This window comes from Rhodnius prolixus, unplaced genomic scaffold (genome assembly GCF_049639745.1).
Source record: "Rhodnius prolixus isolate KJV_2025 unplaced genomic scaffold, Rpr scaffold_27, whole genome shotgun sequence".
Taxonomy (NCBI): Eukaryota; Metazoa; Arthropoda; class Insecta; order Hemiptera; family Reduviidae; genus Rhodnius; species Rhodnius prolixus.
The window spans coordinates 976,425-1,002,305 of NW_027411607.1; the positions used below are offsets into that span (position 1 = coordinate 976,425).

Sequence of the window (25,881 nt, forward strand, 5' to 3'; positions counted from 1 at the left end):
GTCAGTCTCCCCCACTGCCCTGGTGTATCTCCTTGGAGGAGATGGCCAGTGGTATCGCGCTCGTGCCCTGCTGGATTCAGGCAGTGAGATCAACTTAATGACTAAGGCTTTCGCCAAGGAAAGCAAATTGACTTACAACCCCATGTCAGGCGGCATTCGTGGCATAGGGGGCAATATTGCCACCCAAGTCGTGGGTCAGGTATCCACCAATTTAAGACAAGCCCCTCCTTTCGCCCAACTCAAAATCCCTTTCCGCGTGGTTACCAAGACTGTCCCAGATGCACCATCCTCCTATTTTCCTGTCAAGGATTGGTCGCATCTAATAGACAAACCTTTAGCCGACCCAACCTTTAATGAACCAAGGCCAGTGGATGTGGTCTTCTCAGCCTCAGTCTTTGATGCCATCGATCTCAGTAAGATAATTCGTTCCCAAAATGGTTCCCCTAACGCAAGATTGACCACTCTTGGTTGGATCATGTCTGGTCCCTTGAGAAGCTTCCCCACGAGAAGGGTTCGGTTTGACTCCTCCGTCAAGGACAGCAGGTCGGATTCGAAATTATATCGGACCTATTATAAAATTTTATTCAAGCACAAGTATGGCCAATTGACACCCTCTAAGGTATCTTCCAACCAGTCTATCCCAGAAGAGGAGCCTTCGATCGGCGACCCTCCTAGTAACTCTGAGTCGGAGCCAATTGTTCCTTGTGACAACTCTGAAGAGTCAGACCAGCCCAGCTTTCCCAGTTTGTCAGCACCCCCCCGCAAATCCTATCCTCTTCCTCACAGGAAGCAAATCTTCAAGAACCTCCTCGTCCGATTGTAGCTAGTCAGTTCCCCTCACCAAAACCACAACGTTTAATTAGAACGCGACGTCCACTGCAAATCATAATAACTACCCCTGACCCTGTAACTCCTCCTACTACCATACCTACTGCGGAAGACATTCCCTCTGAAGGTTCCGCTCTACCTGTCAATCTCTCTTTAGTCAATCCTGTGTCGGCAATTTCTCTTAAACCAACAGTACTTCGCCTCAGCTCTGGAAAAGCTTCACCACTTATTCCGCACCCCCCTGACTTAGTCTTGTCCCGTCTTATGGAGAAAATGTTCGCCCTAGAGGAAGTGTCTGAGGTCTCCCCCCTTACTCCCGACGAATTAAAGGCCGAGGAGTGCTTCTCAAAGTCATGTCTCCGACTCCCCAATGGCCGGTTTTCTGTGGCCTTGCCACTTAAAACTAGTCCTTGCTGTCTAGGAGAAACCAGAAAAATTGCACTGAAGCGCCTTCTCCAAACCGAAACACGCCATGCTAAGTCCCAACATTTGCGTACTCCCTATATCGAGTTTATGAAGGACTACTTAGAGTCTAAACATATGGAGCTGGCCCCCCCTCTTAAGTCAGGTCAAATTGCATATTACATTCCCCACCATGCCGTGCACCGGCCGGATGATCCCCCGGAAAAGATTAGAGTCGTCTTCAACGCATCCCAAAGGTCCTCCTCAGGCATCTCACTCAATGAACTCTTGCTCCCTGGCCCTAGATTACAGCTTGACATCTGGAAGGTTGTTACCAGATTCAGAGTTGACAGGTGGGTATTTACAGCGGATATTCGTCAAATGTTTCGTCAAATACTGCACCCCCCTGAAGACAGAGACCTATTACGTATCCTTTGGCGCTTTGATACCAGTCAACCGGTTCAGGAGTACAGACTGTGTACTGTCACGTATGGAACCACGTCTGCGCCCTACCTAGCATGTCGCGTACTGCAGGAGTTAGCCCTCACTTCGCAGAATTCCCTTCCCCAAGCAGCAGAGATCCTTAAGGATCGTACCTATGTCGATGACATTTCCGGAGGAGGCCCTACTCTAGAAGCGGCCCTAAAATCGAGAGATCAACTCATAAGGTTACTAAGTCAAGCTCAAATCGAGCTCAGAAAGTGGGCATCTAATCATCCTCGATTGTTAGAGAAAATTCCTCTCGACCACCTTCTCCCAGCCATGTCTTCTGTATGTCTGGAGAATGACGAGGAGTCACAACTAAAAATTCTTGGCCTCTGTTGGAACCCCTCACAAGACTATTTTCATTTTTTGATTCGCTCAGTCCCCAATATTCAAACAAAAAGACAGCTTGCTAGTCAAATTGCCAAAGTCTTCGATCCATTGGGATGGTTAATCCCAATAACAGTTTTTGCTCGTGCAATATTCCGAGTTGTGTGTCAAGCCTCCTTTAGCTGGGATGACCCTCTGCCTTCATCCATTATCCAGGAATGGTCTCAATTTGCTGTCACCCTTCCGGAACTCTCAAACATTCGTATCCCTAGATTCTTGTCCCCATCTACTCCCAAATTATATTTAACCGGTTTTGCTGATGCATCAGAACGGGCATATGCGGCCGTAGTGTACCTTGTGTCACTATCAGAGGAAACAGTCACCAGCCTGATAATGTCTAAAGCCAGAATGGCTCCGATGAAACCTGTCACTCTCCCACGTCTGGAGCTTTGTGCCGCTCATCTCCTGGCTCTCACACTCCATAAAGTCAGTCTTCTCTTCCCTCAAATACCCTCTCCGAACATCTACGCCTTTTCCGACTCTACCATAGCTCTTTCCTGGATAACCGCTACCCCGCCTCCACATTGGAAGGTGTTTGTAGGCAATAGAGTGGCTGCCATTTTAGAAAAGGTACCCGCTTCCCAATGGTTCCACATCTCGTCTTCACAAAACCCCGCTGACTGTGCCTCACGTGGACTACGACCCCAAGAATTAGTGAGCCACCCGTTATGGTGGGAAGGTCCCTCTTGGCTGAAATCAAACCACGAGTCATGGCCCCTTGGGCAAGTAAGGGCCGATTTGTCTGACCCTGTCGTAGGAGCTGAAATTCGCTCCCAGGCCCTTCATGTGTCAAGTGTAATGTCCTGCCCTGAGGAATTGGAGGCTCAATTTTCCAGTCTGTATACGCTACAGAATGTAGTGGCCTGGTGCCTGCGATTTGCACACAATACTAGAAATCCAGTACATCGGACGTCAGGTCCATTGAATGTAAAGGAACGCAATGAAGCCTTGCGAGTTCTAATTGTCCGAGCCCAGCAGCACTCGCTTACGGAGGAAATTGAAGACGCTCAGTCCCCCCGGCCTAGACTACGCCTAGTCAAAACCTTAGGCCTATTTTTGCACCCTGATGGCGTGTTGCGAGTTGGAGGGAGATTAAGACTGGCCGACATCCCTGAATCGCAGAAGCACCCTGCCTTGTTGCCCTCGCAACACCCCCTTACTGCCTTGATCATACAGGAAGCCCACATCTCCAATCTTCATGTCGGCCCTACTGCCACCCATGCCTTTCTTCGAAACCGATACTGGATTACTAATGGAAAAAATGTGGTTCGACGGCAGTTGTCATCTTGTAATAAATGTTTTAGTATTAAACCATCACCCTTCAACCCCATCATGGGGCAACTGCCAGAAGGAAGAGCCAGTGCTTCACCACCCTTCACGACTACAGGCATTGACTACGCAGGTCCCTTCCATGTGAAAATTGCGTCGCTACGTTCAGCCAAGGTCCTCCAATGCTACCTCGCCATCTTCATCTGCTTTTCAACCAAGGCCATTCATTTAGAATTGGTTACCGACCTCACCACGCAGGCTTTTCTAGCTGCCTTGAATCGCTTCATCGCTAGGCGCGGCGTGCCCAGCCACATATGGTCAGACAATGGCACAAATTTCGTAGGTGCGACCAGAAAACTCAAGGAGATATCTGCCCTACTGAATGACAGTCAAACACAGGAGGCCATATTAAGGGAGTCCGGCAGGAGAGGTGTGGAATGGCATTTCATACCACCTAGAGCGCCACACTTTGGAGGATTATGGGAGGCCGCTGTCAAGTCTACAAAGCGCTTGCTAAAGGTGACCCTGGGCCTACAAGAACCAACCATGGAGTGCTTACTCACAATTATCTGCCAAGTGGAGGCCATCCTAAATTCCCGGCCACTCACAACCGTTTCATCTTCGCCAGATGATCTACAAGTGCTGACGCCAGGTCACTTTCTTATTATGCGGCCAATGACTGCCCTTCCTGTCGACGGTTCATTAACTCCCCGCGCAGCACTTCGTTCCAAGTGGACCATGGCACAATTCACAGTCAATCAGTTCTGGAAGAGGTGGCACAAGGAGTATCTCCTTGAGCAGCAGGCCATGCTCAAGTGGCATTCACCGTCCTTCCCAGCGGCAGAAGGACAAGTGGTGGTCATTATGGACGACAACCTTCCTCCGTTGCAGTGGTCCTTAGGCCGGATCACCAAACTGCATTATGGCCGAGATAACGTGGCCAGGGTGGCCGAGGTGAAGACGGCGTCCGGAGATATCAGCCGCCCTGTCAGGAAGCTGTGCCCTCTCCCAAATCAGTAAGTGGAACTCTGGCGAGTCCACTGCGGGGGAGGATGTTGGATCCTCGTAAGGAGGTGCGGCCCCCCTTGTGGGAAATTCAGAGTGATGCAGTGGGGGGTTGGCTGCATTGGAGGTCTGGAAGGGGGAAGGGACTGCGTACGTGACCGGTCTCAGGCAGTTGTCCTTGACTTCACAAGGAAATTAGAAGCGTCCTTTTTGTGTGAAATATAAGTTTTATATATATAGCGTCATAGTGCCAAGTTCGGTTTGTTTTTTTTTCTTTTACAAATTGTAAATGTGTTTCTGGTTTAACCAGCGTAGCCAGCCTGGTGTAAAAATATTAATACAAGTGTCAGTGGAGAATAACTCCCTCTCATCCATTATTGTCATTTATGTTGTCTTGGCATATAATTGCCCCCTCACTTGTATAGGTCTTAATTCAGTAAGTGAACAATATTATACGTACTTATTTGTACTCCCATGTGGAGAGATTTCCCTTGTCGCCAGGCAAGAATATTGTAAAGTTGTTAGCATTAACATTCCCTCCGTCAGGAAGGATAAACAATATTATACGTACTTATTTGTACTCCCATGTGGAGAGATTTCCCTTGTCGCCAGGCAAGAATATTGTAAAGTTGTTAACATTAACATTCCCTCCGTCAGGAAGGATAAACAATATTATATGTACTTATTTGTGTTGTCCAGCCAATTGGTGGTGTATTATCAATAAATATTTGTTATTTTTTGTAAGGCATTGGCAAAGGTATTTTGGGTGGCTGTGGCGTCCACCACATTTCATTCCCCCTCTTTTCCATACAACATAATTAGATTGAACTGCTCTCCCACATTTCGTCCTCGCCTTGGACATTTCATATAACCCCTTTTTGAGACTTTTACATAGGGAATAGAAAAAAATTCGCCTAGACTATATCTAACTAGCGAAAATTTATTAAATTCTTTTCCCTTTGTAATTGTAAAAAAATTGAAACAAAGAAAAATTATCTTTTTTCACCACTTAATACTTGCAATAAAATTATATTGCCACTAACCAGGTTATAGATTTTTAACATTATTGATTGTTTAAAAAACTATATTTACATTATAGAAAGCAATTTTTAAGTAATGACAAGAAAAAGGGGGAAAAAAATAAATTATAAAGTATTTAAAAATGCTGAATTACTATAAAAAAGATGTGTACTTTTTATAGAAAAAAACAGGACATTTCATTTTTTTTCATATCCTTTTTCCTTTAAAAAAAAGTTATATAGCAGAAACCCCAATATACAAATATACTTTGTGTGTGAGAGGCTTGCTGCTACTACTAGTTTTAAAGAAAGAAAATAATGGGATGAAAAAAAAAACTTGCGCGCATTATTTTTATATAAAAAAATATGCTAGCAATTATTTAACGACCCTCAGACAGGCGTGGCCCTTGGATAGAATCCCAGGGCCGCAATGTGCGTTCAAAATGTCGATGTTCATGTGTCCTGCAGTTTACATGACGACGCGCAGTTTGCTGCGTCTTTCATCGACCCACGAGCCGAGTGATCCGCCGCTCAGGGTAATAATTTTGTTTTAAAAAATAATTGCAACTTTTCTTTTTTTATAAATTTTAATATTTAACCTTATAAGGTTAATATTAAAAAATAAATTATTAACTTTCACGCAAATATGGTTGGAAAATTAAATCTACCATAAATGCAAGAACTAAATAATTTTTGAATTTTTTTTCTTTATTAATGATCCTTCCGCAGGTTCACCTACGGAAACCTTGTTACGACTTTTACTTTCTCTAAATGATCAAGTTTGGTCATCTTTCCAGCGTACATCAATACCAACAAAGTTAATAAAGAATAACCGCCAGTCCGAAGACCTCACTAAATCATTCAATCGGTAGTAGCGACGGGCGGTGTGTACAAAGGGCAGGGACGTAATCAACGCGAGCTTATGACTCGCGCTTACTGGGAATTCCTCGTTCATGGGGAACAATTGCAAGCCCCAATTCCTAGCACGAAGAAGGTTCAGCGGGTTACCCGGGCCTTTCGGCCAGGGAAGTACACGCTGATTCCTTCAGTGTAGCTCGCGTGCGGCCCAGGACATCTAAGGGCATCACAGACCTGTTATTGCTCAATCTCGTGCGGCTGTAAGCCGCCTGTCCCTTTAAGAAGAATAAGTGTCGCCGGTAGCATTGATACCGGTATCGTCTAGTTAATAGGCTAGAGTCTCGTTCGTTATCGGAATTAACCAGACAAATCGATCCACCAACTAAGAACGGCCATGCACCACTACCCACTGAATCAAGAAAGAGCTATCAATCTGTCAATCCTTCCAATGTCCTGGCCTGGTGAGGTTTCCCGTGTTGAGTCAAATTAAGCCGCAGGCTCCACTCCTGGTGGTGCCCTTCCGTCAATTCCTTTAAGTTTCAGCTTTGCAACCATACTTCCCCCGGAACCCAAAAGCTTTGGTTTCCCGGGTAGAAGCTCCCCGCCGAGTCATTAAAGGAACATCGGCGGATCGCTGGCTGGCATCGTTTATGGTTAGAACTAGGGCGGTATCTAATCGCCTTCGAACCTCTAACTTTCGTTCTTGATCAATTAAGACATACTTGGCAAATGCTTTCGCTCTAGTGCGTCTTGCGACGATCCAAGAATTTCACCTCTAACGTCGCAATACGAATGCCCCCGCCAGTCCACATTGATCATTACCTCATATTCCCTAAAACCAACAAAATAGAACCGAGGTCCTGTTTTATCATTCCATGCACCACTATTCAGGCAGATATTTCAGCCTGCTTTAAGCACTCTAATTTGTTCAAAGTGAACGTGTCGGCCTACCTCGACACTCGTTTAAGAGCACCGAAGTAGGAGAGATCGGCCAACAAAAGTACACACGACGCTAACATCGGCCTTTAAAAGCCTAATGCAGCATCGTGGACCCTGTTCACCACCGACAGGACATGCCGCGAACATGCCAGTTACACCGACAGGCGGCGAACCGACAGCGCGGCACGCAGAACCAACTACGAGCTTTTTAACCGCAACAACTTTAATATACGCTATTGGAGCTGGAATTACCGCGGCTGCTGGCACCAGACTTGCCCTCCAATGGATCCTTGTTAAAGGATTTAAAGTGTACTCATTCCGATTACGGGGCCTCAATAGAGTCCCGTATCGTTATTTTTTGTCACTACCTTCCCGTGCCGGGAGTGGGTAATTTGCGTGCCTGCTGCCTTCCTTGGATGTGGTAGCCGTTTCTCAGGCTCCCTCTCCGGAATCGAACCCTGATTCCCCGTTACCCGTGAGGGCCATGGTAGACACAGAGTCTACCATCGACAGCTGATAAGTCAGGCGTTTGAAAGAGATGTCGTCAGTACGGTGACTGTACGATCACAAGTGTTATCTAGATTCACCAAAACAACGCCCAGACAAGCCGGGCGAATGGTTTTGATCTAATAAAAGCGTCCTTTCCATTTCTGGTCCGGACTTAGTTGCATGTATTAGCTCTAGAATTACCACAGTTATCCACGTACGAAACGTGAAAACTCTAGTAAATTAAAACTGGTTTACTGAGCCCTTTGCGGTTTCACTTTAATTTAGTATGTACTGACACTTGCATGGCTTAAGCTTTGAGACAAGCATATGACTACTGGCAGGATCAACCAGAGAGTTTTTAAATCCTCCTTTAGAGAACATATAAAAACAATCTTGAAGATTTTTCTTTTATTATAGTTTTAAATTTTGCTAATAAAAAATAAAACATTTATAATAAAAGTTTGTTTTCGATTACAAATAATGATAAATTTTTTTATGAGGAAAAAAATATTCCCCACAAAATACAAAACTATTCAACTTTTTGTTTCCTTTTTCCAAATTTAGCATTATTGCGAAAAATAAAATTTTCTCACTGTTGTATACTAATGCGGCCGAGGGATGAAGTCCAGTATACAAGCTCTTCTTCTCACCGCTCGCAGGTACAAGTGACTGGATGGCCCTGAAAAGGACCGTTCACAAAAAATATGTCGGCGCTTGACTCGCCTATGGCGCTCCCGTATGGGGAAGCCGTACAGTTGGGTGGCCCTGAAAAGGACCGTTCACACTGTTGGTTGAAGTTACTGCGCCGCTCCGAGAATGGCTTGATCCCAGCGCAAGGCCACAGCCAAAGGGATGTGAGAGGCCCTGAAAAGGGCCGTTCGCTAATACCAGTCAACCGGCTTTGGGAGCCCCGGCAGTGTGGCCAGCACCCCGATAAACCCCGGTACCAATTGGCCTGGTCCTCGCTCGTATCTCACACTGTGGCAGCGCTGGTGATTCGTCTTGCCTTCGTAGCTGGTGACTAAGGCGACTCGTGTGCTGCACTTCCTTCTTTCTTCAAAATACAGGGGTTAAGTGATCGATTTTTTTGTTCTGGTCCGGACAGTGAGGTCCTTTGGCCGGTACAGAGATCCAGGTTTTGAGAGTAAGGCCAGTCAGCAATCTTCCAGCTAAGGTAGCTATTGTGGATGTCTTCCAGTTGAAAAATTTTCTTAGACTGATGCAGACACGGCCGATTCTGCCCTTTTTATAGCGAAGTCGACCGTGCCGCGCCCTGGCGTCGCGACTGCGTCGCTATCTCTGTACCGTCCAAAGAACCACACTGCCATTCCAGAGTCTTGAGAAAGACTTTTTAAAATGGGCTATTTGCCTCTTTTCCTTTTTTATTTTTCTTTAATAAACAATTCTATATACATATAAAAATTATTTTTTTTCTATTTACAAAAATTATGTAGCTGTTCAATTATGCAGCAAAGTGAAGTTGGGGTTCCAACACTCACTTTAAAAATAAAAATTAGTTTTATTAACAAAATCTTTCTAACTTTAAAATATTATATGTAATATATATAAAGAAGAAATATTGTCGCCAAACTATTTTTTATATTATAGGTAACCAGTTTTGCCGCTATATATTTTCTATGTGAATGTTGCAAAGAACAAACACACAACGGCTGTAGCTGTAACACAAATTATACTAGCAATAATAAAAATTAAAAGTAGTAGGTAATAGAATTTCTACCTGCTTGCTGTAAGCAACAACACATAAGCAGGTAGAATGCACCATTCTTAAACATATAACTATCTAAACTAGTTTACCATGTATATATATTTTTTGAAAATATATATCGTACATATAATCTTTTACACACGTTTGTATATACAAATACTTGAAAAGAACATTTTAAAATATATATGTTGTGACACTACCAATGGTAGGGTCGTCTAGTAGACGCGGTTCCGCTGATGTGGTCAGATTAGGGCAAGGAACTTCCGAGAACACCGAATAATCACAATAACAATAATTACAATGAGGGGAATAAATAACAAGTCTAGGATGTGTACAACCTTATTTTTACTTTACAAAACAAAGATTAGAATAATATTAAACAAAAATAAAAGGATCCTTCACCTAATTTACCTAAAATATATATACATTGATCTGTTTTGTTAATAACTGAAATAAAATATTTATTCTTAATATGTAATATACGAAACACAAAATAATCTAGTGTACGGGGGGGGGGGGTTAGGTTAATAATTGTTCGGGTTTGGCGATTAATTTGCCCTGCCAGTCCTGGTGGCTTGACGAGGAGGGAGGAACCACACCACACTCAGTACCTGTTGGGGGCGGCACGGTCACCTGGTTCTGCCGATGGTTCCTGGTAATTCGTGGCTCGAGCCAGCGGTTTCTGTCTCTCGGTGTAGAGTGGAACGTTTAGAAGAAGCGGGTCGGCCGATTAGCTCAATTAGTTCTGCTCTTTTCCGCAGCTAAGACGCTCTCTGTCTCACTCTCCCTCCAGCACTGACGTACTCCAGACTGCTCCACACCCCTCTCCGACTGCATTACCCCTCTCGCCACTACCACATTCCCACCACTGCACTTGTTTGAAGCTCTTCTTGCTCTTCTTTGTTATTATTATTATTATTAACACTCTTATTATCATTATTGTCGCGTATTACTACGCGAATTTATAAAAAAAGGGACACCAGTGGGGGGACTCTCAATTTTTCTACCTACGATTGACTGGCCACACTGTTCAGTAGGCAGTGCTGAGTTCAACACCCCTGGCGGCTAGTATTAGTAGTCATCTATCGTCATTCGTCATTGCTCTCTCAACTTTTTAACTGTGTGCATGTACAGTACAGCCTTTTTCAACTGGACCGGAACGCCATCTTGCCTTCTATCAGCACATGTCTGCCTTTTGATCATTTATCATTTATCTGCCCTAGACGGCCTTTTTTGTGGCAGTGGTGGTTCCTTTTATACTGTGCCATTCAACTTAGTAAGCAGCTTTATTCCAATTCGCTTCAAATAGTGGATTAACAGGTGAATCAATTCGTCAATCGGTAAGTCAGCCTATTTTATCCTTTGCATCCTCCTTACCCCTGGGGTATTATTCTTATTACTATTATCATTATTATTATTCCTTCTACCTGGGAGTGGTCTGACTTGCTGGCGGATGTTTATTCACTCTTTTACATCATTCATCAACTTACGCTACACCTCTGCTGCTTCACCTAATTATTCGGCACTACCTACAACTTGTGAGCACTGTTTTACACGCATCCAGTGTGCGTCCAGTTAATCTCAGCCTCCTTCTTAGCGCTGATTCAGGGTAGCCTCGTCTTCAAGGTATTTCCCACTTTATATTTGTTATTTACTATCAAAGGTGATTTAAGGGCCTTTTAACATTTATCCTCTATTTTATACTTTTTGCTCTGATCTTTTCCATAGGCCAGAGCTGGTCCTCCACTTCATAGGAAACCGGATTGTGGGGGCTTGCCTCTACGTCTGCCGTTTTCATTCATTCACACCAGCACCTTGGATCTGCATGGGCTTCGACAGCTTAATCCAGTCCATTACCAGTGCGCCTGACATCGGCGTTGCCGGCTGAAGACTGGGTTTTGGGGTATCATCACCAAAAGGGATGTAGTGAAGAGAAATAAACGCATAGTCGTTGGAAACACTAAAAGACTAGTTCTTATTTTTCGACCACCTGATTCCTGATCTTCAGCAAGTGGGTATTTCCCGTTTAAATACTCCACATTTACTACCAGAGGATAATCTTAAATTGCATTCTGGGCCGTTTCCGACTGGTATTACTACAGAGGACATACTTCATTTCCGTTCTGGGCTCTCTTCCTTCTGGCTACATCCGGTAAGGAATTTTACAATTTCCCTTTAAATCATCTTTATTTTACACGTGTCTGGTGACCCCAATCACAGGGATTTACGACCCCTTTGCTTGAGTGTCGCTTGCACTGAATACAGTGTTACCATCACTGTTTAGTCTAGCCCTGTCTAGTATTGTTATCGGCTTATTGCCTGTGTGTATTAAGGAGTGTGGATAAGCACCAACTTAGCGTGCACCCCCCTTAGCACCTACTTCCGGTCTTGGGTAACCACTTGACTCTTTGAGTTTACTTTTATACATTGCCTTGTATTTCATTTTGTATTTTGTATACTTACATGCTTCTATGCTTCTAGATACCTTTTATTATACTTAAATTGTGTATACCTTACTTTATATTTTTTGTCTTGATTGTATACTCACATGCTTCTATGCTTCTAGATACATTTTATTATACTTAAATTGAAGTTGTGATCCACATTTTATTATACTTAATTGAAGTTGTGATCCACATTTGCACATCTTGGTATGCTTGTTACTTCGTAGGGTAAGTGTGCCTTTTACTTTACTATTTGAATTGTTTGTTAACTTTTGTCCTCTAGGGACTTCCTTTGATTCAACATGTCACCCCATTTGTCTGCCAAGGCATTTAATCGCATATGCCGATTAGCTATTCGCGGTTATAATCAAATTCAAGCAGGAATTGATAGGTTTTCGCAGTCCATTTCTACCCCCGTGACTGAGTATCAAGCCCTTTTAGATGCTCTTCAAAATGATCACAATAATGTCAAAGGGGAGCTCACTCCTTATCGGGAGTTAGCTGAGGCCTTGCCTGACCTTACCCTTGAGATTCTCGACCAACAGTTGGAGGCTGTTGGCGATTGTTACACAGGGCTTGTGCGACGACTATCCTCATTAATTCGAGTTTCCTCATTACCGACGAGCTCTACTAGGCTTAGCATTGATCCTCAAGACATTAACACTACTATGTCTACTGCACCTTCTTCTATTAACACCTCTAATGCTTTTTATCCGGTGCAGTCAATACCTAAATTCTCTGGGAGACCTTCGGATTGGCGCGGGTTTATTTCCCGTTTTGAATCCATTATCAATACGAGTAACCAACTAAATTCAATTCAAAAGTTTCAATTTCATTATGATGGTCTGGATTCCAATTCACAAACCTTAATCTCGCATTTGGATTTCACACCTGAAATGTACCCAGTAGCTTTGAATATCTTAAAGAAGCGTTATGATGATCCTCAGGACATCATTGATTATCATGCTAACGGACTTGTTGGCCTTTCTAAACCGGGCTCCTCCTTTAAGGACTTTGCCACATTTGTGGACACTTTAAATGTACACTATCGTGCACTGGCGGCTCTGCCCCAGGTTGATGAACATCAAGCCATTATAGTTTCACTACTGGTCTCGAAATTTGATCCAGCCACCTTACATGAATATAAAAAATATCGGCGGAGAGTTGCTCAAAATAACTCCACGGTTACAGTCAACCAACTCCTCGAATTTCTCGATCAAAGCTTGAAGGAGAGACAGTTGGACGTCTCTCACCCAACTGCAACTTCAACTCCGACTCCCAGATCAAACTATAAGCCTAAGCCTAGATTCAACCAGTCTAAATTTAAGGCGCCTGTCTATGCGGCCGAACCATTAGACTTAACATATACTTGCAACTTTTGCAATCAAGCTTCACACATTATATTTCATTGTGAAGACTTTAAAGCCAAGTCACCCCGCGAGCGTTACAATTTCATTAAATCCAAGAACCTTTGCATTAATTGTTTGCGGAACCATTCTATTTCCCAATGCACTAATCGCGCGAAATGCAAAAGGTGTGGGAAGCCTCACCATACTCTCTTACATTTTGGAACTTCTCCCACGAAGAGAGTTGAATCTCCTCAACCCAAGACTCCTCCTTCGAGGCCTGGTAATACTACACCACCAGGAACTTCCAGAGCTCCTCAGCCTGAATCATCACCACCTACAGTGTCGGTGACTGTACCAGCCCATGTTGCTGCTACGACTGTGTCCACTAAGCGGCAGTCACTCTTACTCGCGACCACACTCGTCCGCATTCAAACATCCCCGCACTCCTACTTGGTGCTTAGGGGAATTTTAGACACCGCAGCTGGAGCCTCTTTCTTAACTGATCGTTGCGTACAGAGATTAGGATGTCGGCGTTGGCATTCTCCAATTTCTGTTTCCGGGATAGGCAATACTACTGCAACAAATAAGGGCGTCTGCTCCCTTGATATTGCTACTATAGGTGGTTCCATCCTTGCACCTCAACACCCATTTATCATTTTAGATAAAATAGCAGTCACAACTCCTACTGTTGAAATAAATGCTTCAGTACGTGAAGCAGCCAAACATTTGGTTTTAGCCGATCCCTCTTTTGATAAACCTTCTAGGATCGATTGCATTTTAGGCTCCGATTTAGCCTCTTTGTTATTTGGTCAAGGCTCTCCTATCACGTTAGGAACGGATATGCCAGTAGCGGTACCTTCTCCGTTTGGCTATATTCTCTTGGGATCAGCCCCAGTGGCAACTTCTCCTTCTTCGGGGTCTACTTCAAACCCCATTACTTCAACTTCTTCTGCCGTAGCCGCATGCTGCGCAGCACCCGACAATGAGTTACATGCCCTTGTAGAGAACTTTTGGCGGGCTGAAGATTCACCCCCAGTTTCTCCTGCACCTTCTCCACAGGAACAGCTGTGCGAGCAATTTTACCGCGACACCACTACACGTGATGCCTCCGGTCGGTATCAGGTTAGATTACCTTTCATTAATAAGGATCCTTCCTTAGTGGCCAGCTCATATGCTGCCGCGTACTCACGCTTTTGCGCCTTGGAACGAAAGTTTAAAACAGATCCTAACTTTCAGAAACTATATATTGAATTTATGCAAGACTATCTTGACCAAAACCATATGCAATTAGCTGATGGACCTGTCTCTTACTATATTCCCCATCATGGGATTTTTAAGAATCATGGGGACAACCCCAAGATTCGCGTCGTCTTCGACGCCTCCGCTAAAACCCCCAGTGGTACTTCATTAAACGATCTTTTGTTTGCTGGTCCTAAATTGCACCCTCTTTTATCCGATATAATTTCATTGTTCAGACAATATCCATTTGTCTTTTCCTGTGATATTAGGCAAATGTTTCGCCAAATATCTATGCATTACGAGGACAGACAGTTCCAATGCATTTTATGGCGGTCATCTCCAGACCAGCCTATACGCACTTATTACTTAAACACTGTTACATACGGCACAAGATCAGCTCCTTATCTGGCACTCCGTACACTGGCTCAGCTTGCCGATGATGAGGAAACAAATTTTCCTGAGGGAGCTGCTGCTTTAAAAAGAAACATATTTGTCGATGACGTTGCCGTGGGTGCGTACTCCCTGACAGCAGCTATACGTCTGCGTAATCAACTTATTACGTTATTACACTCTGGAGGCTTTGACCTCCGTAAATGGGTTGCTAACCACCCTTCCCTACTTATGGGAATCCCGTTGGAGCACCACGTTGCTTCCACTTCTTTCAGCACCACTTCAGCGTGCTCTATTTCTTTATTGGGCGCATTATGGAACCCTACTACGGATTCCTTTAGCATTCGACTTGATATCAAGTCCAGCCCCAGTGGCACTGTTACCAAACGTTTGGTACTCTCTTTTATAGCCCAAATTTTTTACGTATGCGGTTGGCTTGCACCCTTTACATTCAACTTAAAGGCCTTCTTACAAGCCTTATGGAGACAGTCTCTCCAATGGGACACTCCTTTGCCAGAGCAACTTGCCTCTCAATGGCAATCTCTTATTCATGATTTTTCTACTTTGGAGCAGGCAACATTACCTCGCCCATTCACGCCCACTGCGGCTACTACTTCCTACATCCTTCATGGATTCTCTGATGCCTCAGCACGAGGTTATTCAGCTGTTTTATACTTGGTTGGGGTGGAATCGAGCTCACCTCCAGCTCTTTTATGCGCTAAAACGCGCGTTGCTCCTTTACACACTTTAACTATTCCACGATTGGAACTGTGTGGAGCTCATTTGTTGGCATCACTTGCCGCTCATTACTTGAACTTATTTTCTTCTATTCTTACTATCACAAGTGTCCACCTCTGGACCGATTCGCAGATCGTTCTGCATTTGGTACAATTATCTCCTTATAAGTTCAAGGTTTATGTTTCAAATCGGGTATCCCAGATTCAAGATTGGGTTCCCACTGCCACTTGGCATTATGTACCCACTAATGACAACCCAGCTGACATTGCTTCAAGAGGTTGCAATGCCTCTACACTTCTTAACCATACACTATGGTGGCACGGCCCATCATGGCTGTCTACGCCCTCTTCAAGGCCTAACATTGGCCCTTTGGCTCTGCCGCATTCAGTCTCATCGGAATTTTCACTCCAAGCTGAATGCGCTACTGTAGTTCCGATTCCTACTGTGCAACTATTTGATCACATTCCATCATGGAGTTCATTACTCCTTGTGATTAAACTTATACTCACTTGGAAGGCCAAAGTCAAGGGGTATCCCCCCCCGGCATTGAGTCATGTGATTACTGCTATTTGTTTCTACATTCAAAGGACTGCCTTTGAGAAAGATATCTCTGCCTTACGATCAGGACGATCTTCCTCTGCCGGACTACAGCGTTTAACGCCTTTTATTGATTCTAATGGGTTAATTCGAGTCGGCGGTCGACTCCAAAATACTACTTCTCTTAAAACTTGTCATCCCATTATTTTACCTAAGAGCCATTATTTAGTCAAATTACTGATTGACCATTATCACACTTTATTTCTTCATTCAGGGCTAAATCTTACACTCTATCATCTCTCACGTTCCTTTTGGATTCTGTCAGCCAGACAAGCTATTCGTTCACGCATCCATAAATGTATGGTGTGTTTCCGGGCCAAACCATCCCATAACGTTCCCTTAATGGGTCAACTTCCATCAGCGAGGGTCAATCCCTCCTTTCCTTTTACACATACGGGCATGGATTTTGCAGGGCCATTTACAATTCGGATCTCGGACTGTCGTAAGGCTCTTACTGTCAAAGTTTATCTTTGCATATTTATATGCTTCTCTACTAAAGCTGTTCATTTAGAGCTGGCATCGGATCTTTCCACCAGTGAATTCTTAGACGTTCTACAGCGTTTCATTAGCCGACGCGGCTGTCCTGCCCATCTTTATTCAGACTGCGGAACTAATTTCGTTGGCGCTTCTACCGCCCTTACACGAGCACTTCAATCATTACAAGCGGAGTTACAATTTTCTAAACTTATTAATGATTTTTGTTTTTCAAAATCTATATCATTTCATTTCAACCCACCTTCTGCACCTCATCAAGGAGGGCTGTGGGAACGTGCTGTCCAATCAGCTAAATACCATTTGAATAGGCTCATTGCCAATTACATCCCCACTTACAAGGTCTTTCCTGGTACAGATGGTATAGTACGACGTGCTCGTCTCAAAACTGCAACTTCAGAGCTTACTCGTCCATCAGTTAAGCTCTTTCGCCTTCCAATTTATGATTAAATTGCAAGCTACCTTCATTAACTATTCTTAATCTTATGTTTCTTGTTCCGCTAGTTATTTCAATCAGTTTTACACTTCATTTGTTTTTGTATTCTCTCAAGAGGTTGCTTTATATAATTTATCTCAAGGCCCAGCGCCGTTTCCTCCTGTTGGCCCCTATCTAATCTTCTCAAGACCTCTCGACGACGTTGACCCCTTGGGTTCAGTCTCTTAATCTTGCTCCGTAGCATGACTTCCCTTGGGCGAGTCTGAGTGGAGGCCGGGTACATATCTGCTTATTCTCTCGTTACTCTCTCCCTGTAGCCACAGCGCTACACCTGAGCTTTGCTCATTTGTATATACACTTTATCGCTTACGCCTCTATGGCTTATATTTAGTTGACTACGATTTTCACATGGAGTCATTCTCCTTTTGGCCCCCAGTGTCGCGTATTACTACGCGAATTTATAAACAAGGGACACCAGCGGGGGGACTCCCAATTTTTCTATACATACGATTGACTGGCCACACTGTTCAGTAGGCAGTGCTGAGTTCAACACCCCTGGCGGCTAGTAGTAGTAGTCATCTATCGTCAATTCGTCATTGCTCTCTCAACTTTTTAACTGTGTGCTTGTACAGTACAGCCTTTTTCAACTGGACCGGAACGCCATCTTGCCTTCTATCAGCACATGTCTGCCTTTTGATCATTTATCATTTATCTGCCCTAGACGGCCTTTTTTGTGGCAGTGGTGGTTCCTTTTATACTGTGCCATTCAACTGAGTAAGCAGCTTTATTCCAATTCGCTTCAAATAGTGGATTAACAGGTGAATCAATTCGTCAATCGGTAAGTCAGCCTATTTTATCCTTTACATCCTCCTTACCCCTGGGGTATTATTCTTATTACTATTATCATTATTATTATTCCTTCTTCCTGGGAGTGGTCTGACTTGCTGGCGGATGTTTATTCACTCTTTTACATCATTCATCAACTTACGCTACACTTCTGCTGCTTCACCTAATTATTCGGCACTACCTACAATTTGTGAGCACTGTTTTACACGCATCCAGTGTGCGTCCAGTTAATCTCAGCCTCCTTCTTAGCGCTGATTCAGGGTAGCCTCGTCTTCAAGGTATTTCCCACTTTATATTTGTTATTTACTATCAAAGGTGATTTAAGGGCCTTTTAACATTTATCTTCTCTTTTATACTTTTTGCTCTGATCTTTTCCATAGGCCAGAGCTGGTCCTCCGCTTCATAGGAAACCGGATTGTGGGGGCTTGCCTCTACGTCTGCCGTTTTCATTCATTCACACCAGCACCTTGGATCTGCATGGGCTTCGACAGCTTAATCCAGTCCATTACCAGTGCGCCTGACATCGGCGTTGCCGGCTGAAGACTGGGTTTTGGTGTATCATCACCAAAAGGGATGTAGTGAAGAGAAATAAACGCATAGTCGTTGGAAACACTAAAAGACTAGTTCTTATTTTTCGACCACCTGATTCCTGATCTTCAGCAAGTGGGTATTTCCCGTTTAAATACTCCACACCATAACATTTCTCTCAATATCCATTTTCTTACCACCAATTTGTTACCATTCCCACATAACTTATAACATTTTTTTATTTTCATTCTACACCTTCCGGCTAGTTGTTCACTAATCCCCCACAACTTTTCCCAGTCTGCATTTTCTTTATAACAACTTGGCAACATTCCTCCCTAACTTTTCTTTAGTCTTTATCTTCTACACACTAATTTGATACTAATTTGATTTGAGATTCCTTCCACTAACTTAGTATAATAATAATATAAAGTATTAAAGTACAGTGCATAAAACTATTGCTTATCCCAAATGTTGACAAAACCTGTAAACCAGAATAGAAACTTTACAGAATAGACTTTTAATGGTTTAGAATATTTTGGAAAATGATAAGAAGATAGTCATGGAGGGGAGTTTGCCTCACCTAAGTTAAGCCACTCTAAAATTATCATTATTAACTCGGTAAACCTTGGCCTGAATTTGATAAAATTTGCGAGTGCCATCTTGCTCTTACTCTACTAAGGGAAAGTATTGCAATCGTTTCAAATTATCGATGGGTGATCTGATTTTCATGAATGAACAATTAAACACAAAAGAATGTTTAAAATTAAAAAATAAACATACAACGACTTTATTATTACAGGTTTGTTCAAAAATCTTTATTAATTATTATAAATATTACACCAGTGTTTGAAAAAGCACGCAGACACACCGTATTAAAACTGTCCGGTATAAGAGTTGATCATCAAAAAATGCACGAAAAAGCGTAACGTTGAAAAACACCCAACTTTGACAATTTTTTTCTCTTTTTCTTTATTTATTTTGCATTGTAACCTTCTGTGTATCTAAACATTGTTACCTGCTATCTACATCAACTAGCGCGCCCCACTGTGAAAACTTCTAAAATTTTAAAAAGAAAGACGATATGTCTATACTGATAATATATTTACAACTAATTCCTAACTTAATAAAATATATTTTACTATACTTTATTATTTTGTCTGAGGTTGTGAACAAAAAAAATAGTGTTTTACTTAATAAAGGTTATAATAGTGTGATTCCCCTCTCCTTTATGGTTTGTTCACACTGTAAAATAGAAGTAAAGATAAAACCTAACCTAAATCAAACGTCTTTTAACAATTGTTGAAATAAGTGCTGCAATTTTTGCGATTTTATTATTTATTAAGCAACTTTGTTGAAGACTACATATTCATACATTCTTCTTAATTTTGTAAGTAGATATTTTGCTATTTCTTAGTTTCATATAATTTACTTCAAAAAGTAGCTGAATATTCAGAGTTCGTTAGAGCTTGTTTTAGTAAGATTGAGTGCACCTTAATTGCTGATGTCTCTTCAAAAACTAAGCCTAGTTCTGATTAATTGTTAAATTTCAGTTTCTTATTTCGACAAGTTATTTTTTATTTGTGTAAGTTGCAAATCTGATATATTCCATAAATCATATTCAGCTTGGATAACTAAAAATTTTTTTCCTCCATTACTGTTTGTAGTTATGGTCAACTATTGTTCTGGCGGTTCATTTTTTTTTTTTTTTCTATACTAAAATATTCCCAATCGGATACATTACTTTTTGAAGTTCTATTGCAACCAACCAAAATCACTTCTTTTTACAAAGTTAAAAAATAATTTTTGTTTTTGTTTTCAGAATCTAAGAAAAAATATACGTTAAGTATTTATCTTCTATATTAATTATTTACTTATGTTTATATTTTTACAAAAATGCCTTCTAAATATCGAAAAAGAAAGCAAATAATTAAAAATTTTGTAACGGGCATTAGACAGACAATTGACAGCACTGCTGAGCTCGAGAACTACACTACTGTGACTCCCGCCGCCACTAAGCAACAACGGTACTACGTTAAAAATCGCGAGGGAATAGTAAGAAAACAGCAACAATATAATTTTAGACAAAAAGAAAAAATCCAAGAGAAACAGAAAGAGTACGATTTATTTCATAAAGTGGAAAAAAAGAAAAAACAGAAAGGGTACGATTTATCTCATAAAGAGGAAATAAAGAAAAAACAGAGAGAGTACGATTTATCTCATAAAGAGGAAATAAACAAAAAACAGAGAGAGTATAATTTATCTCATAAAGAGGAGATACAGAAAAAACAAAGAGAGTACGATTTATCTCATAAAGAGAAAGTAAAGAAAAAACAGAGAGAGTATAATTTATCTCATAAAGAGGAGATACAGAAGAAACAGAGAGAATATGACACAGCTCATTCAGAACAAAAAAGAAAGAAGCAAAGAGTAATGTTGTCCATAAAGTTGGCATAGCAAGGAAGCAGAAACAAAAAGACAGAATAAACAGTGAAAAGAAGACTGAAACCCAAAGAAAGTACAATGAAAAGAAAAGAAACAAAGTCAGCAGTAGACAAAAACGTTATGATGGAAGAAATCGAGCTGTTATCAACTTAAAAAGAAATATTCGGTACTTTTTGACTCGTCAAAGCGTAAATAAGCCCTCGGTGTCATTCGCAAATTTATTGAAAAAACGGGTACAGACTCGGAAAAAGATAAATAGGTTTCAAGGTGAATGCGCGTTAATAAACAGATTGTGTGCAAATTTAAAGCTAAATAGTAAAGTTAATAAACATTACATTGTCAAAAATAAAACTAAACGCACAGTGTTTTATTACCTGATAAAACATTCTAATCATTTAGTCGGAATCGCTCGATCATACTTAAGATTTCTAAACAATAAATTAAAAGCCGTTGTTGATGAAGCCGTTAATAAGTTCGAAATCAATAAAATTAAAACCCTAACTCCTAAAAATATCGTGAAAGTTTTTGGAGGTAAACAGAAACACACGGCACATTCTGAACCTTATTTCTTCGAAAGCTCTTATAGCGCGATTCCTCCCGGTCATACATTACTTGCTAATAGCCAGAACGTTTTCGTGAACGGACACAATTTAAAAAAGTACATTACTAAAGGTAATAATATTGTAGAATGGCCTTGCGGTATCACGTGTAAATTTTCAAAACAAAGTATGAGCACTATTTTAAATAAATTAATAGAATTTGTTCACGGTGCTATAAATACTGTGTCAATCAAAAAGCTTGCGAACAAATGTCGGTACAGACATCACGAAAAAAAAGGTCACACCATACACTGCGCTTCACACAACAGCATTTTTAAATGCAGTACACTTTTGCAAATTCTTTCGGAATTACACCGCGTTTAGGAACATTAAAAGACAGATTTACATCATACGTAATCTATTTTTCAAAATTAATCGTGTAAGTACAAGAATCAATAAAGCAAATAATTTCGAATCTATTTTACGGTCCGTTAATGATTTAAAAAAGTTTCTCGGAACACTTAAAATCGACACCAATAAATTTAAGAAGTATGTACCATCTACTAGTTGCGACACCAATGAAATAAATATTCTGCATAAATATAAAAAAAACTTATCTTCCTTAAAACGTACAGTCTCTTCTTTTCCGGAGACTTTTTGCGTGTGTTGCAATATGTTAATTTATGACGAGGATTTAAAAGATTTCGTAAATTTTAAGAAAAACAATAACAAATCATGGCAATCTATAATTCTTTATATTAATAAAAACTATGACAATATTCGCCGACGTGGTCTTAAAATTTGTACATACTGTGCACGAAAATTGAATCAAAATTGTATTCCCGGACGCGCCGCTTATAACTGTTTAGAAGTAGATCCCGTGCCTGAAGAAGTTGGTAAGCTGAATATTTTCGAAACAATGCTGACCCAATTAGTTAAATCGTTTCAATGTGTAGTTCGTCTCCAGCCGAAAAAAGGGAAAATTGCGGTCAGTGAAAAACTTAAAGGGTTAAAGGGTCGCGTCACTTATTTACCCCTCCCTTTGCAGAAAAACGTGGACTTGCTACCGAACGAACTGCCCCAAAATCATGAAGTGGTTGTACTGGTTAATGGCGTACCTACACAAAACCGAGTCATATGGCGAGATTTAGTGAGCGCGAATAAAATTTACAAAGCGATTGCCGCGTTAAAAGAAATTAACCCGTTATACGCGAATTTAAATCTAAATGTAAAATTGTTACCGAATATTAACGAAAATATAGGTAATAAATATACTTTAAAGGATGTTTCCGGGGCATCCATAAAAAAAGTAGATAGTACAACTTTTTATAAAACCGGATTTTATACTTTTCACTCCCTTCATCCGATAAATATGAGCGCGGTTGAATCGAGCGAAATCGAATCGTATCAAATGCAGCAAATGAAGGGAGAGTACGTGTCGGTTTTTGATAAAAATTTAGATTACTTAACATTTCCGCATCTATTTCCTAAAGGCAGGTTCGGAAAATTTGACATAAATAGAAATATTCCTCTGTCGGACGCTGAGTATCGTAAAACGCGAATATTGAATAAAGACGGGCGATTTCGGAGGGATCCTTGTTATTTATTTCATTTGTTAAATGACAGTGAATTTAAATATCTTGGCGGGGCTATTGCCCACTTGTTAAATGTACACGCGTACAAACCGTACACGGTAAATGATATTTTAACTAAAGTTACCGTAAACGATGAACAGTTGGAACAGCATTTAATCAATTTATTTAGTTCGTTACGGGGTACTAAAGAGTATTGGCAACGTCGACGCCAAGAACTCAATGCATGACACGCGATTTTGGGGCGCCGACTTTTTTTGTAACTTTGTCATGTGCAGAATATGATCATTCCGAATTATTGCAATACATTGTCAAAATTAATAATGATGTTCCTAACGTGGAGAAAATGTCCGCCGGGGAGTTATGTGCGTTAGATCCGACTAGCGTATGTAGATATTATCACCGTCTCATCCGAAATATGTTCAAGTTCCTAATTAACGATAAAATAAACCCGGTATTAGGTTTCGTGGAGCACTATTTTTGGCAATATCAAGAAAGGGGGGCGCCGCATTACCACATGTTATTGTGGATTCGGGATAGTCCGGAAATTAATAACGATTGTTTTAAAAAGGTTGCCGATTTTATTAACACATATATTTGTGCTCGGTTACCGGATCCTTTAGAGTCACCTGTCTTACACTCGTTTGTCCGGAAATATCAATTGCATAAGTGTAACTCGTATTGCCAACGAAAATATCGCGTTAAACAAAACATTTATACCAGATGTCGGTTTGGATTTCCGCGTAAAGTTACCGACGAATTGATAATTAATGATATAATTTCCACAATCGCGTCTAGAGTTAAAGGTTTCGGTCCGAAACGTGTTTACGACTTGCCCAGACAGAGAAGTGAGGTTCGCATTAATGACTACAACCCTGTCCTTCTATTAGCTTCCGGCGGGTTTAACGTTGACGTGCAATTTGTTAAAGACGGTGATTTAAGATTAGTCATTTACGTAACTAGTTATATATCTAAAAATGAAAAAACGGAATTAGAAGATTTGTGGGCTGATATATGTAAAGAATCGAATAGAAAAGCGTTGTGGAGTTTAGGTTTAAAGAAATTAACGCATCGGCAGATCGGGTTATACGAAACAGTGGATCGGTTACTCGGGCATCATTTGTAGGTAAATCGGAAGATATGCGATATATCAGCACCACGTTTCGCGAAAATAGAAAACTATGTTTAAAACCTTATAATGAACTAAAAAATATGCCGGCTAATTCCACGGATATATATTTGAAGTCATGGCTGAACGACTATTATCCGAATCGACCCGAAAATCTAGAAACTTTAAACTTGTACGATTTCTGTCGTTATCACGATCTTTCCCGCGATCAATTAGTAGCCGAAAACCGAATAAAATTAAAAAATAATGTTATTTTAAGAAAGCGCGGCAAACCTTACGTGATTCAACACCCCATTTACAAAACTTTAAATACAGAACAAGACCGCAATAAGTATTATCATTCCCTTTTACTTCTTTTTAAACCGTGGCGAAATGAATCGGATATTTTAAAAGGTTTTCGGACGTACCAAGAAGCGTTTGACCATTATTCCGCGGAATTAAAAGAGGCCATGACTTATCACGCTAAATTAATTATGATTGAAGAAGGAATCAAAGAACTTCAGAGCAAAATTGCGGAATTCAAAGAAGAGAATTTCATTAATTTAGAAGAGGATAATATTATCCGAGAAGTGCAGGATGCAGACGTGGCGATGTTGGAAGTATGCGCGGCGATGTATACCAGTATTGATGATCGCGATAGTAAATTTAATTTAAACGAAGATCAGAGCCGGATTTTTAATAAAATATCTAAAACACTTATCGACCAAAGTCAAAAAAAATGCAATAGTCAAATAAAATTATTCGTCTCTGGTGTAGGCGGTACGGGTAAATCGTATCTCTTAAAAGCGTTAAAAGTTTGGATTAACAATACATTTCCACCCAAGAAAGACACTATTTCAGTGGCTATAACGGCTCCGACCGGCCTGGCTGCATATAATGTAAATGGCGTCACCATTTACCGGCTTTTATCGCTCCCGGTTGAGCACCAACAAACCGCCGAATATAATAAATTAAACATCGAAAGTTGTCGGGCGATTAGGCACGTTCTTCAAGACATGAAATTGTTGATAATAGATGAAATTAGTTTAGTTTCGAGTCTCGTTTTCGCTTATATTCATCTTCGGTTGACGGAAATTGCCAAAAATAATGAACCTTTCGGTAATTTTAATATTTTACTTTTCGGTGATTTGTTACAATTGCAGCCAATTAAAGGTAATCAAGTTTTTAAAAAATTAACTCGCATCGAATGCAAATCCAAACTCGGGTCTATCGGTTCTGCTGATCTTTGGTCGATGTTCGAATACGATGAATTAAAAATTAACGTGAGACAGAAAAATGATAAAAGCGGTTTCATAAACACTTTGCTCAATATTCGGTCAGGTATTATCTGCGCAGAAGACATCGCACTATTAAACTCGCGTGTTTTGCCAAAAAATGATTTAAATAATGTAGTTGAAAATTATAAAGAATTACTCGATTCCGGTAAAAATCCGTTATGTCTCTTCGCAACTAAAGCTCAGTGCACATCTTTTAATAAACTGTATTCAGATAAATTCGCGAAAGAAATAGTCACAATAGATAGTATCGATGAAATCGATTATAATTTTAAACTCACGAATAAAAAAATAAAAGATTTGAACTTTTTAATTAATAAAATTTCGGAAGACGTCTCCCGCACTGCTAATTTATCTAAAACAATAAATCTATTTGTTGGCGCGAAAGTAATGATTAAAAGAAATATCGATATTGCTAGCGGAATTGTAAACGGAACG

The 25,881-nt window shown here is 41.0% G+C and overlaps 2 protein-coding genes and 2 non-coding genes across 4 annotated transcripts in view; 2 read left to right on the forward strand and 2 right to left on the reverse strand.

Moving 5' to 3' along the window:
* Nucleotides 1–1,092: 1,092 nt before the first annotated feature.
* The window catches only part of LOC141455105 (uncharacterized), a 29,119-nt gene continuing 4,330 nt past the window's right edge, over nt 1,093–25,881 (forward strand). The window contains exon 1 of the mRNA XM_074129967.1: nt 1,093–4,445. Coding sequence (XP_073986068.1) covers nt 1,093–4,392 — 3,300 coding nt within the window. The 3' untranslated portion in view covers nt 4,393–4,445. The remainder of the gene's footprint in view (nt 4,446–25,881) is intronic.
* LOC141455189 (5.8S ribosomal RNA) lies at nt 5,781–5,935 on the reverse strand. The gene has a single exon (XR_012459157.1). It is a non-coding gene; the product is annotated as a 5.8S ribosomal RNA (ribosomal RNA).
* Nucleotides 6,109–8,036, reverse strand: LOC141455190 (small subunit ribosomal RNA). The gene has a single exon (XR_012459158.1). It is a non-coding gene; the product is annotated as a small subunit ribosomal RNA (ribosomal RNA).
* On the forward strand, nt 12,155–17,107 carry LOC141455167 (uncharacterized). Its single transcript, XM_074130028.1, has one exon. It carries the CDS (start codon nt 12,155–12,157, stop codon nt 17,105–17,107), a length of 4,953 nt encoding a protein of 1,650 aa, XP_073986129.1.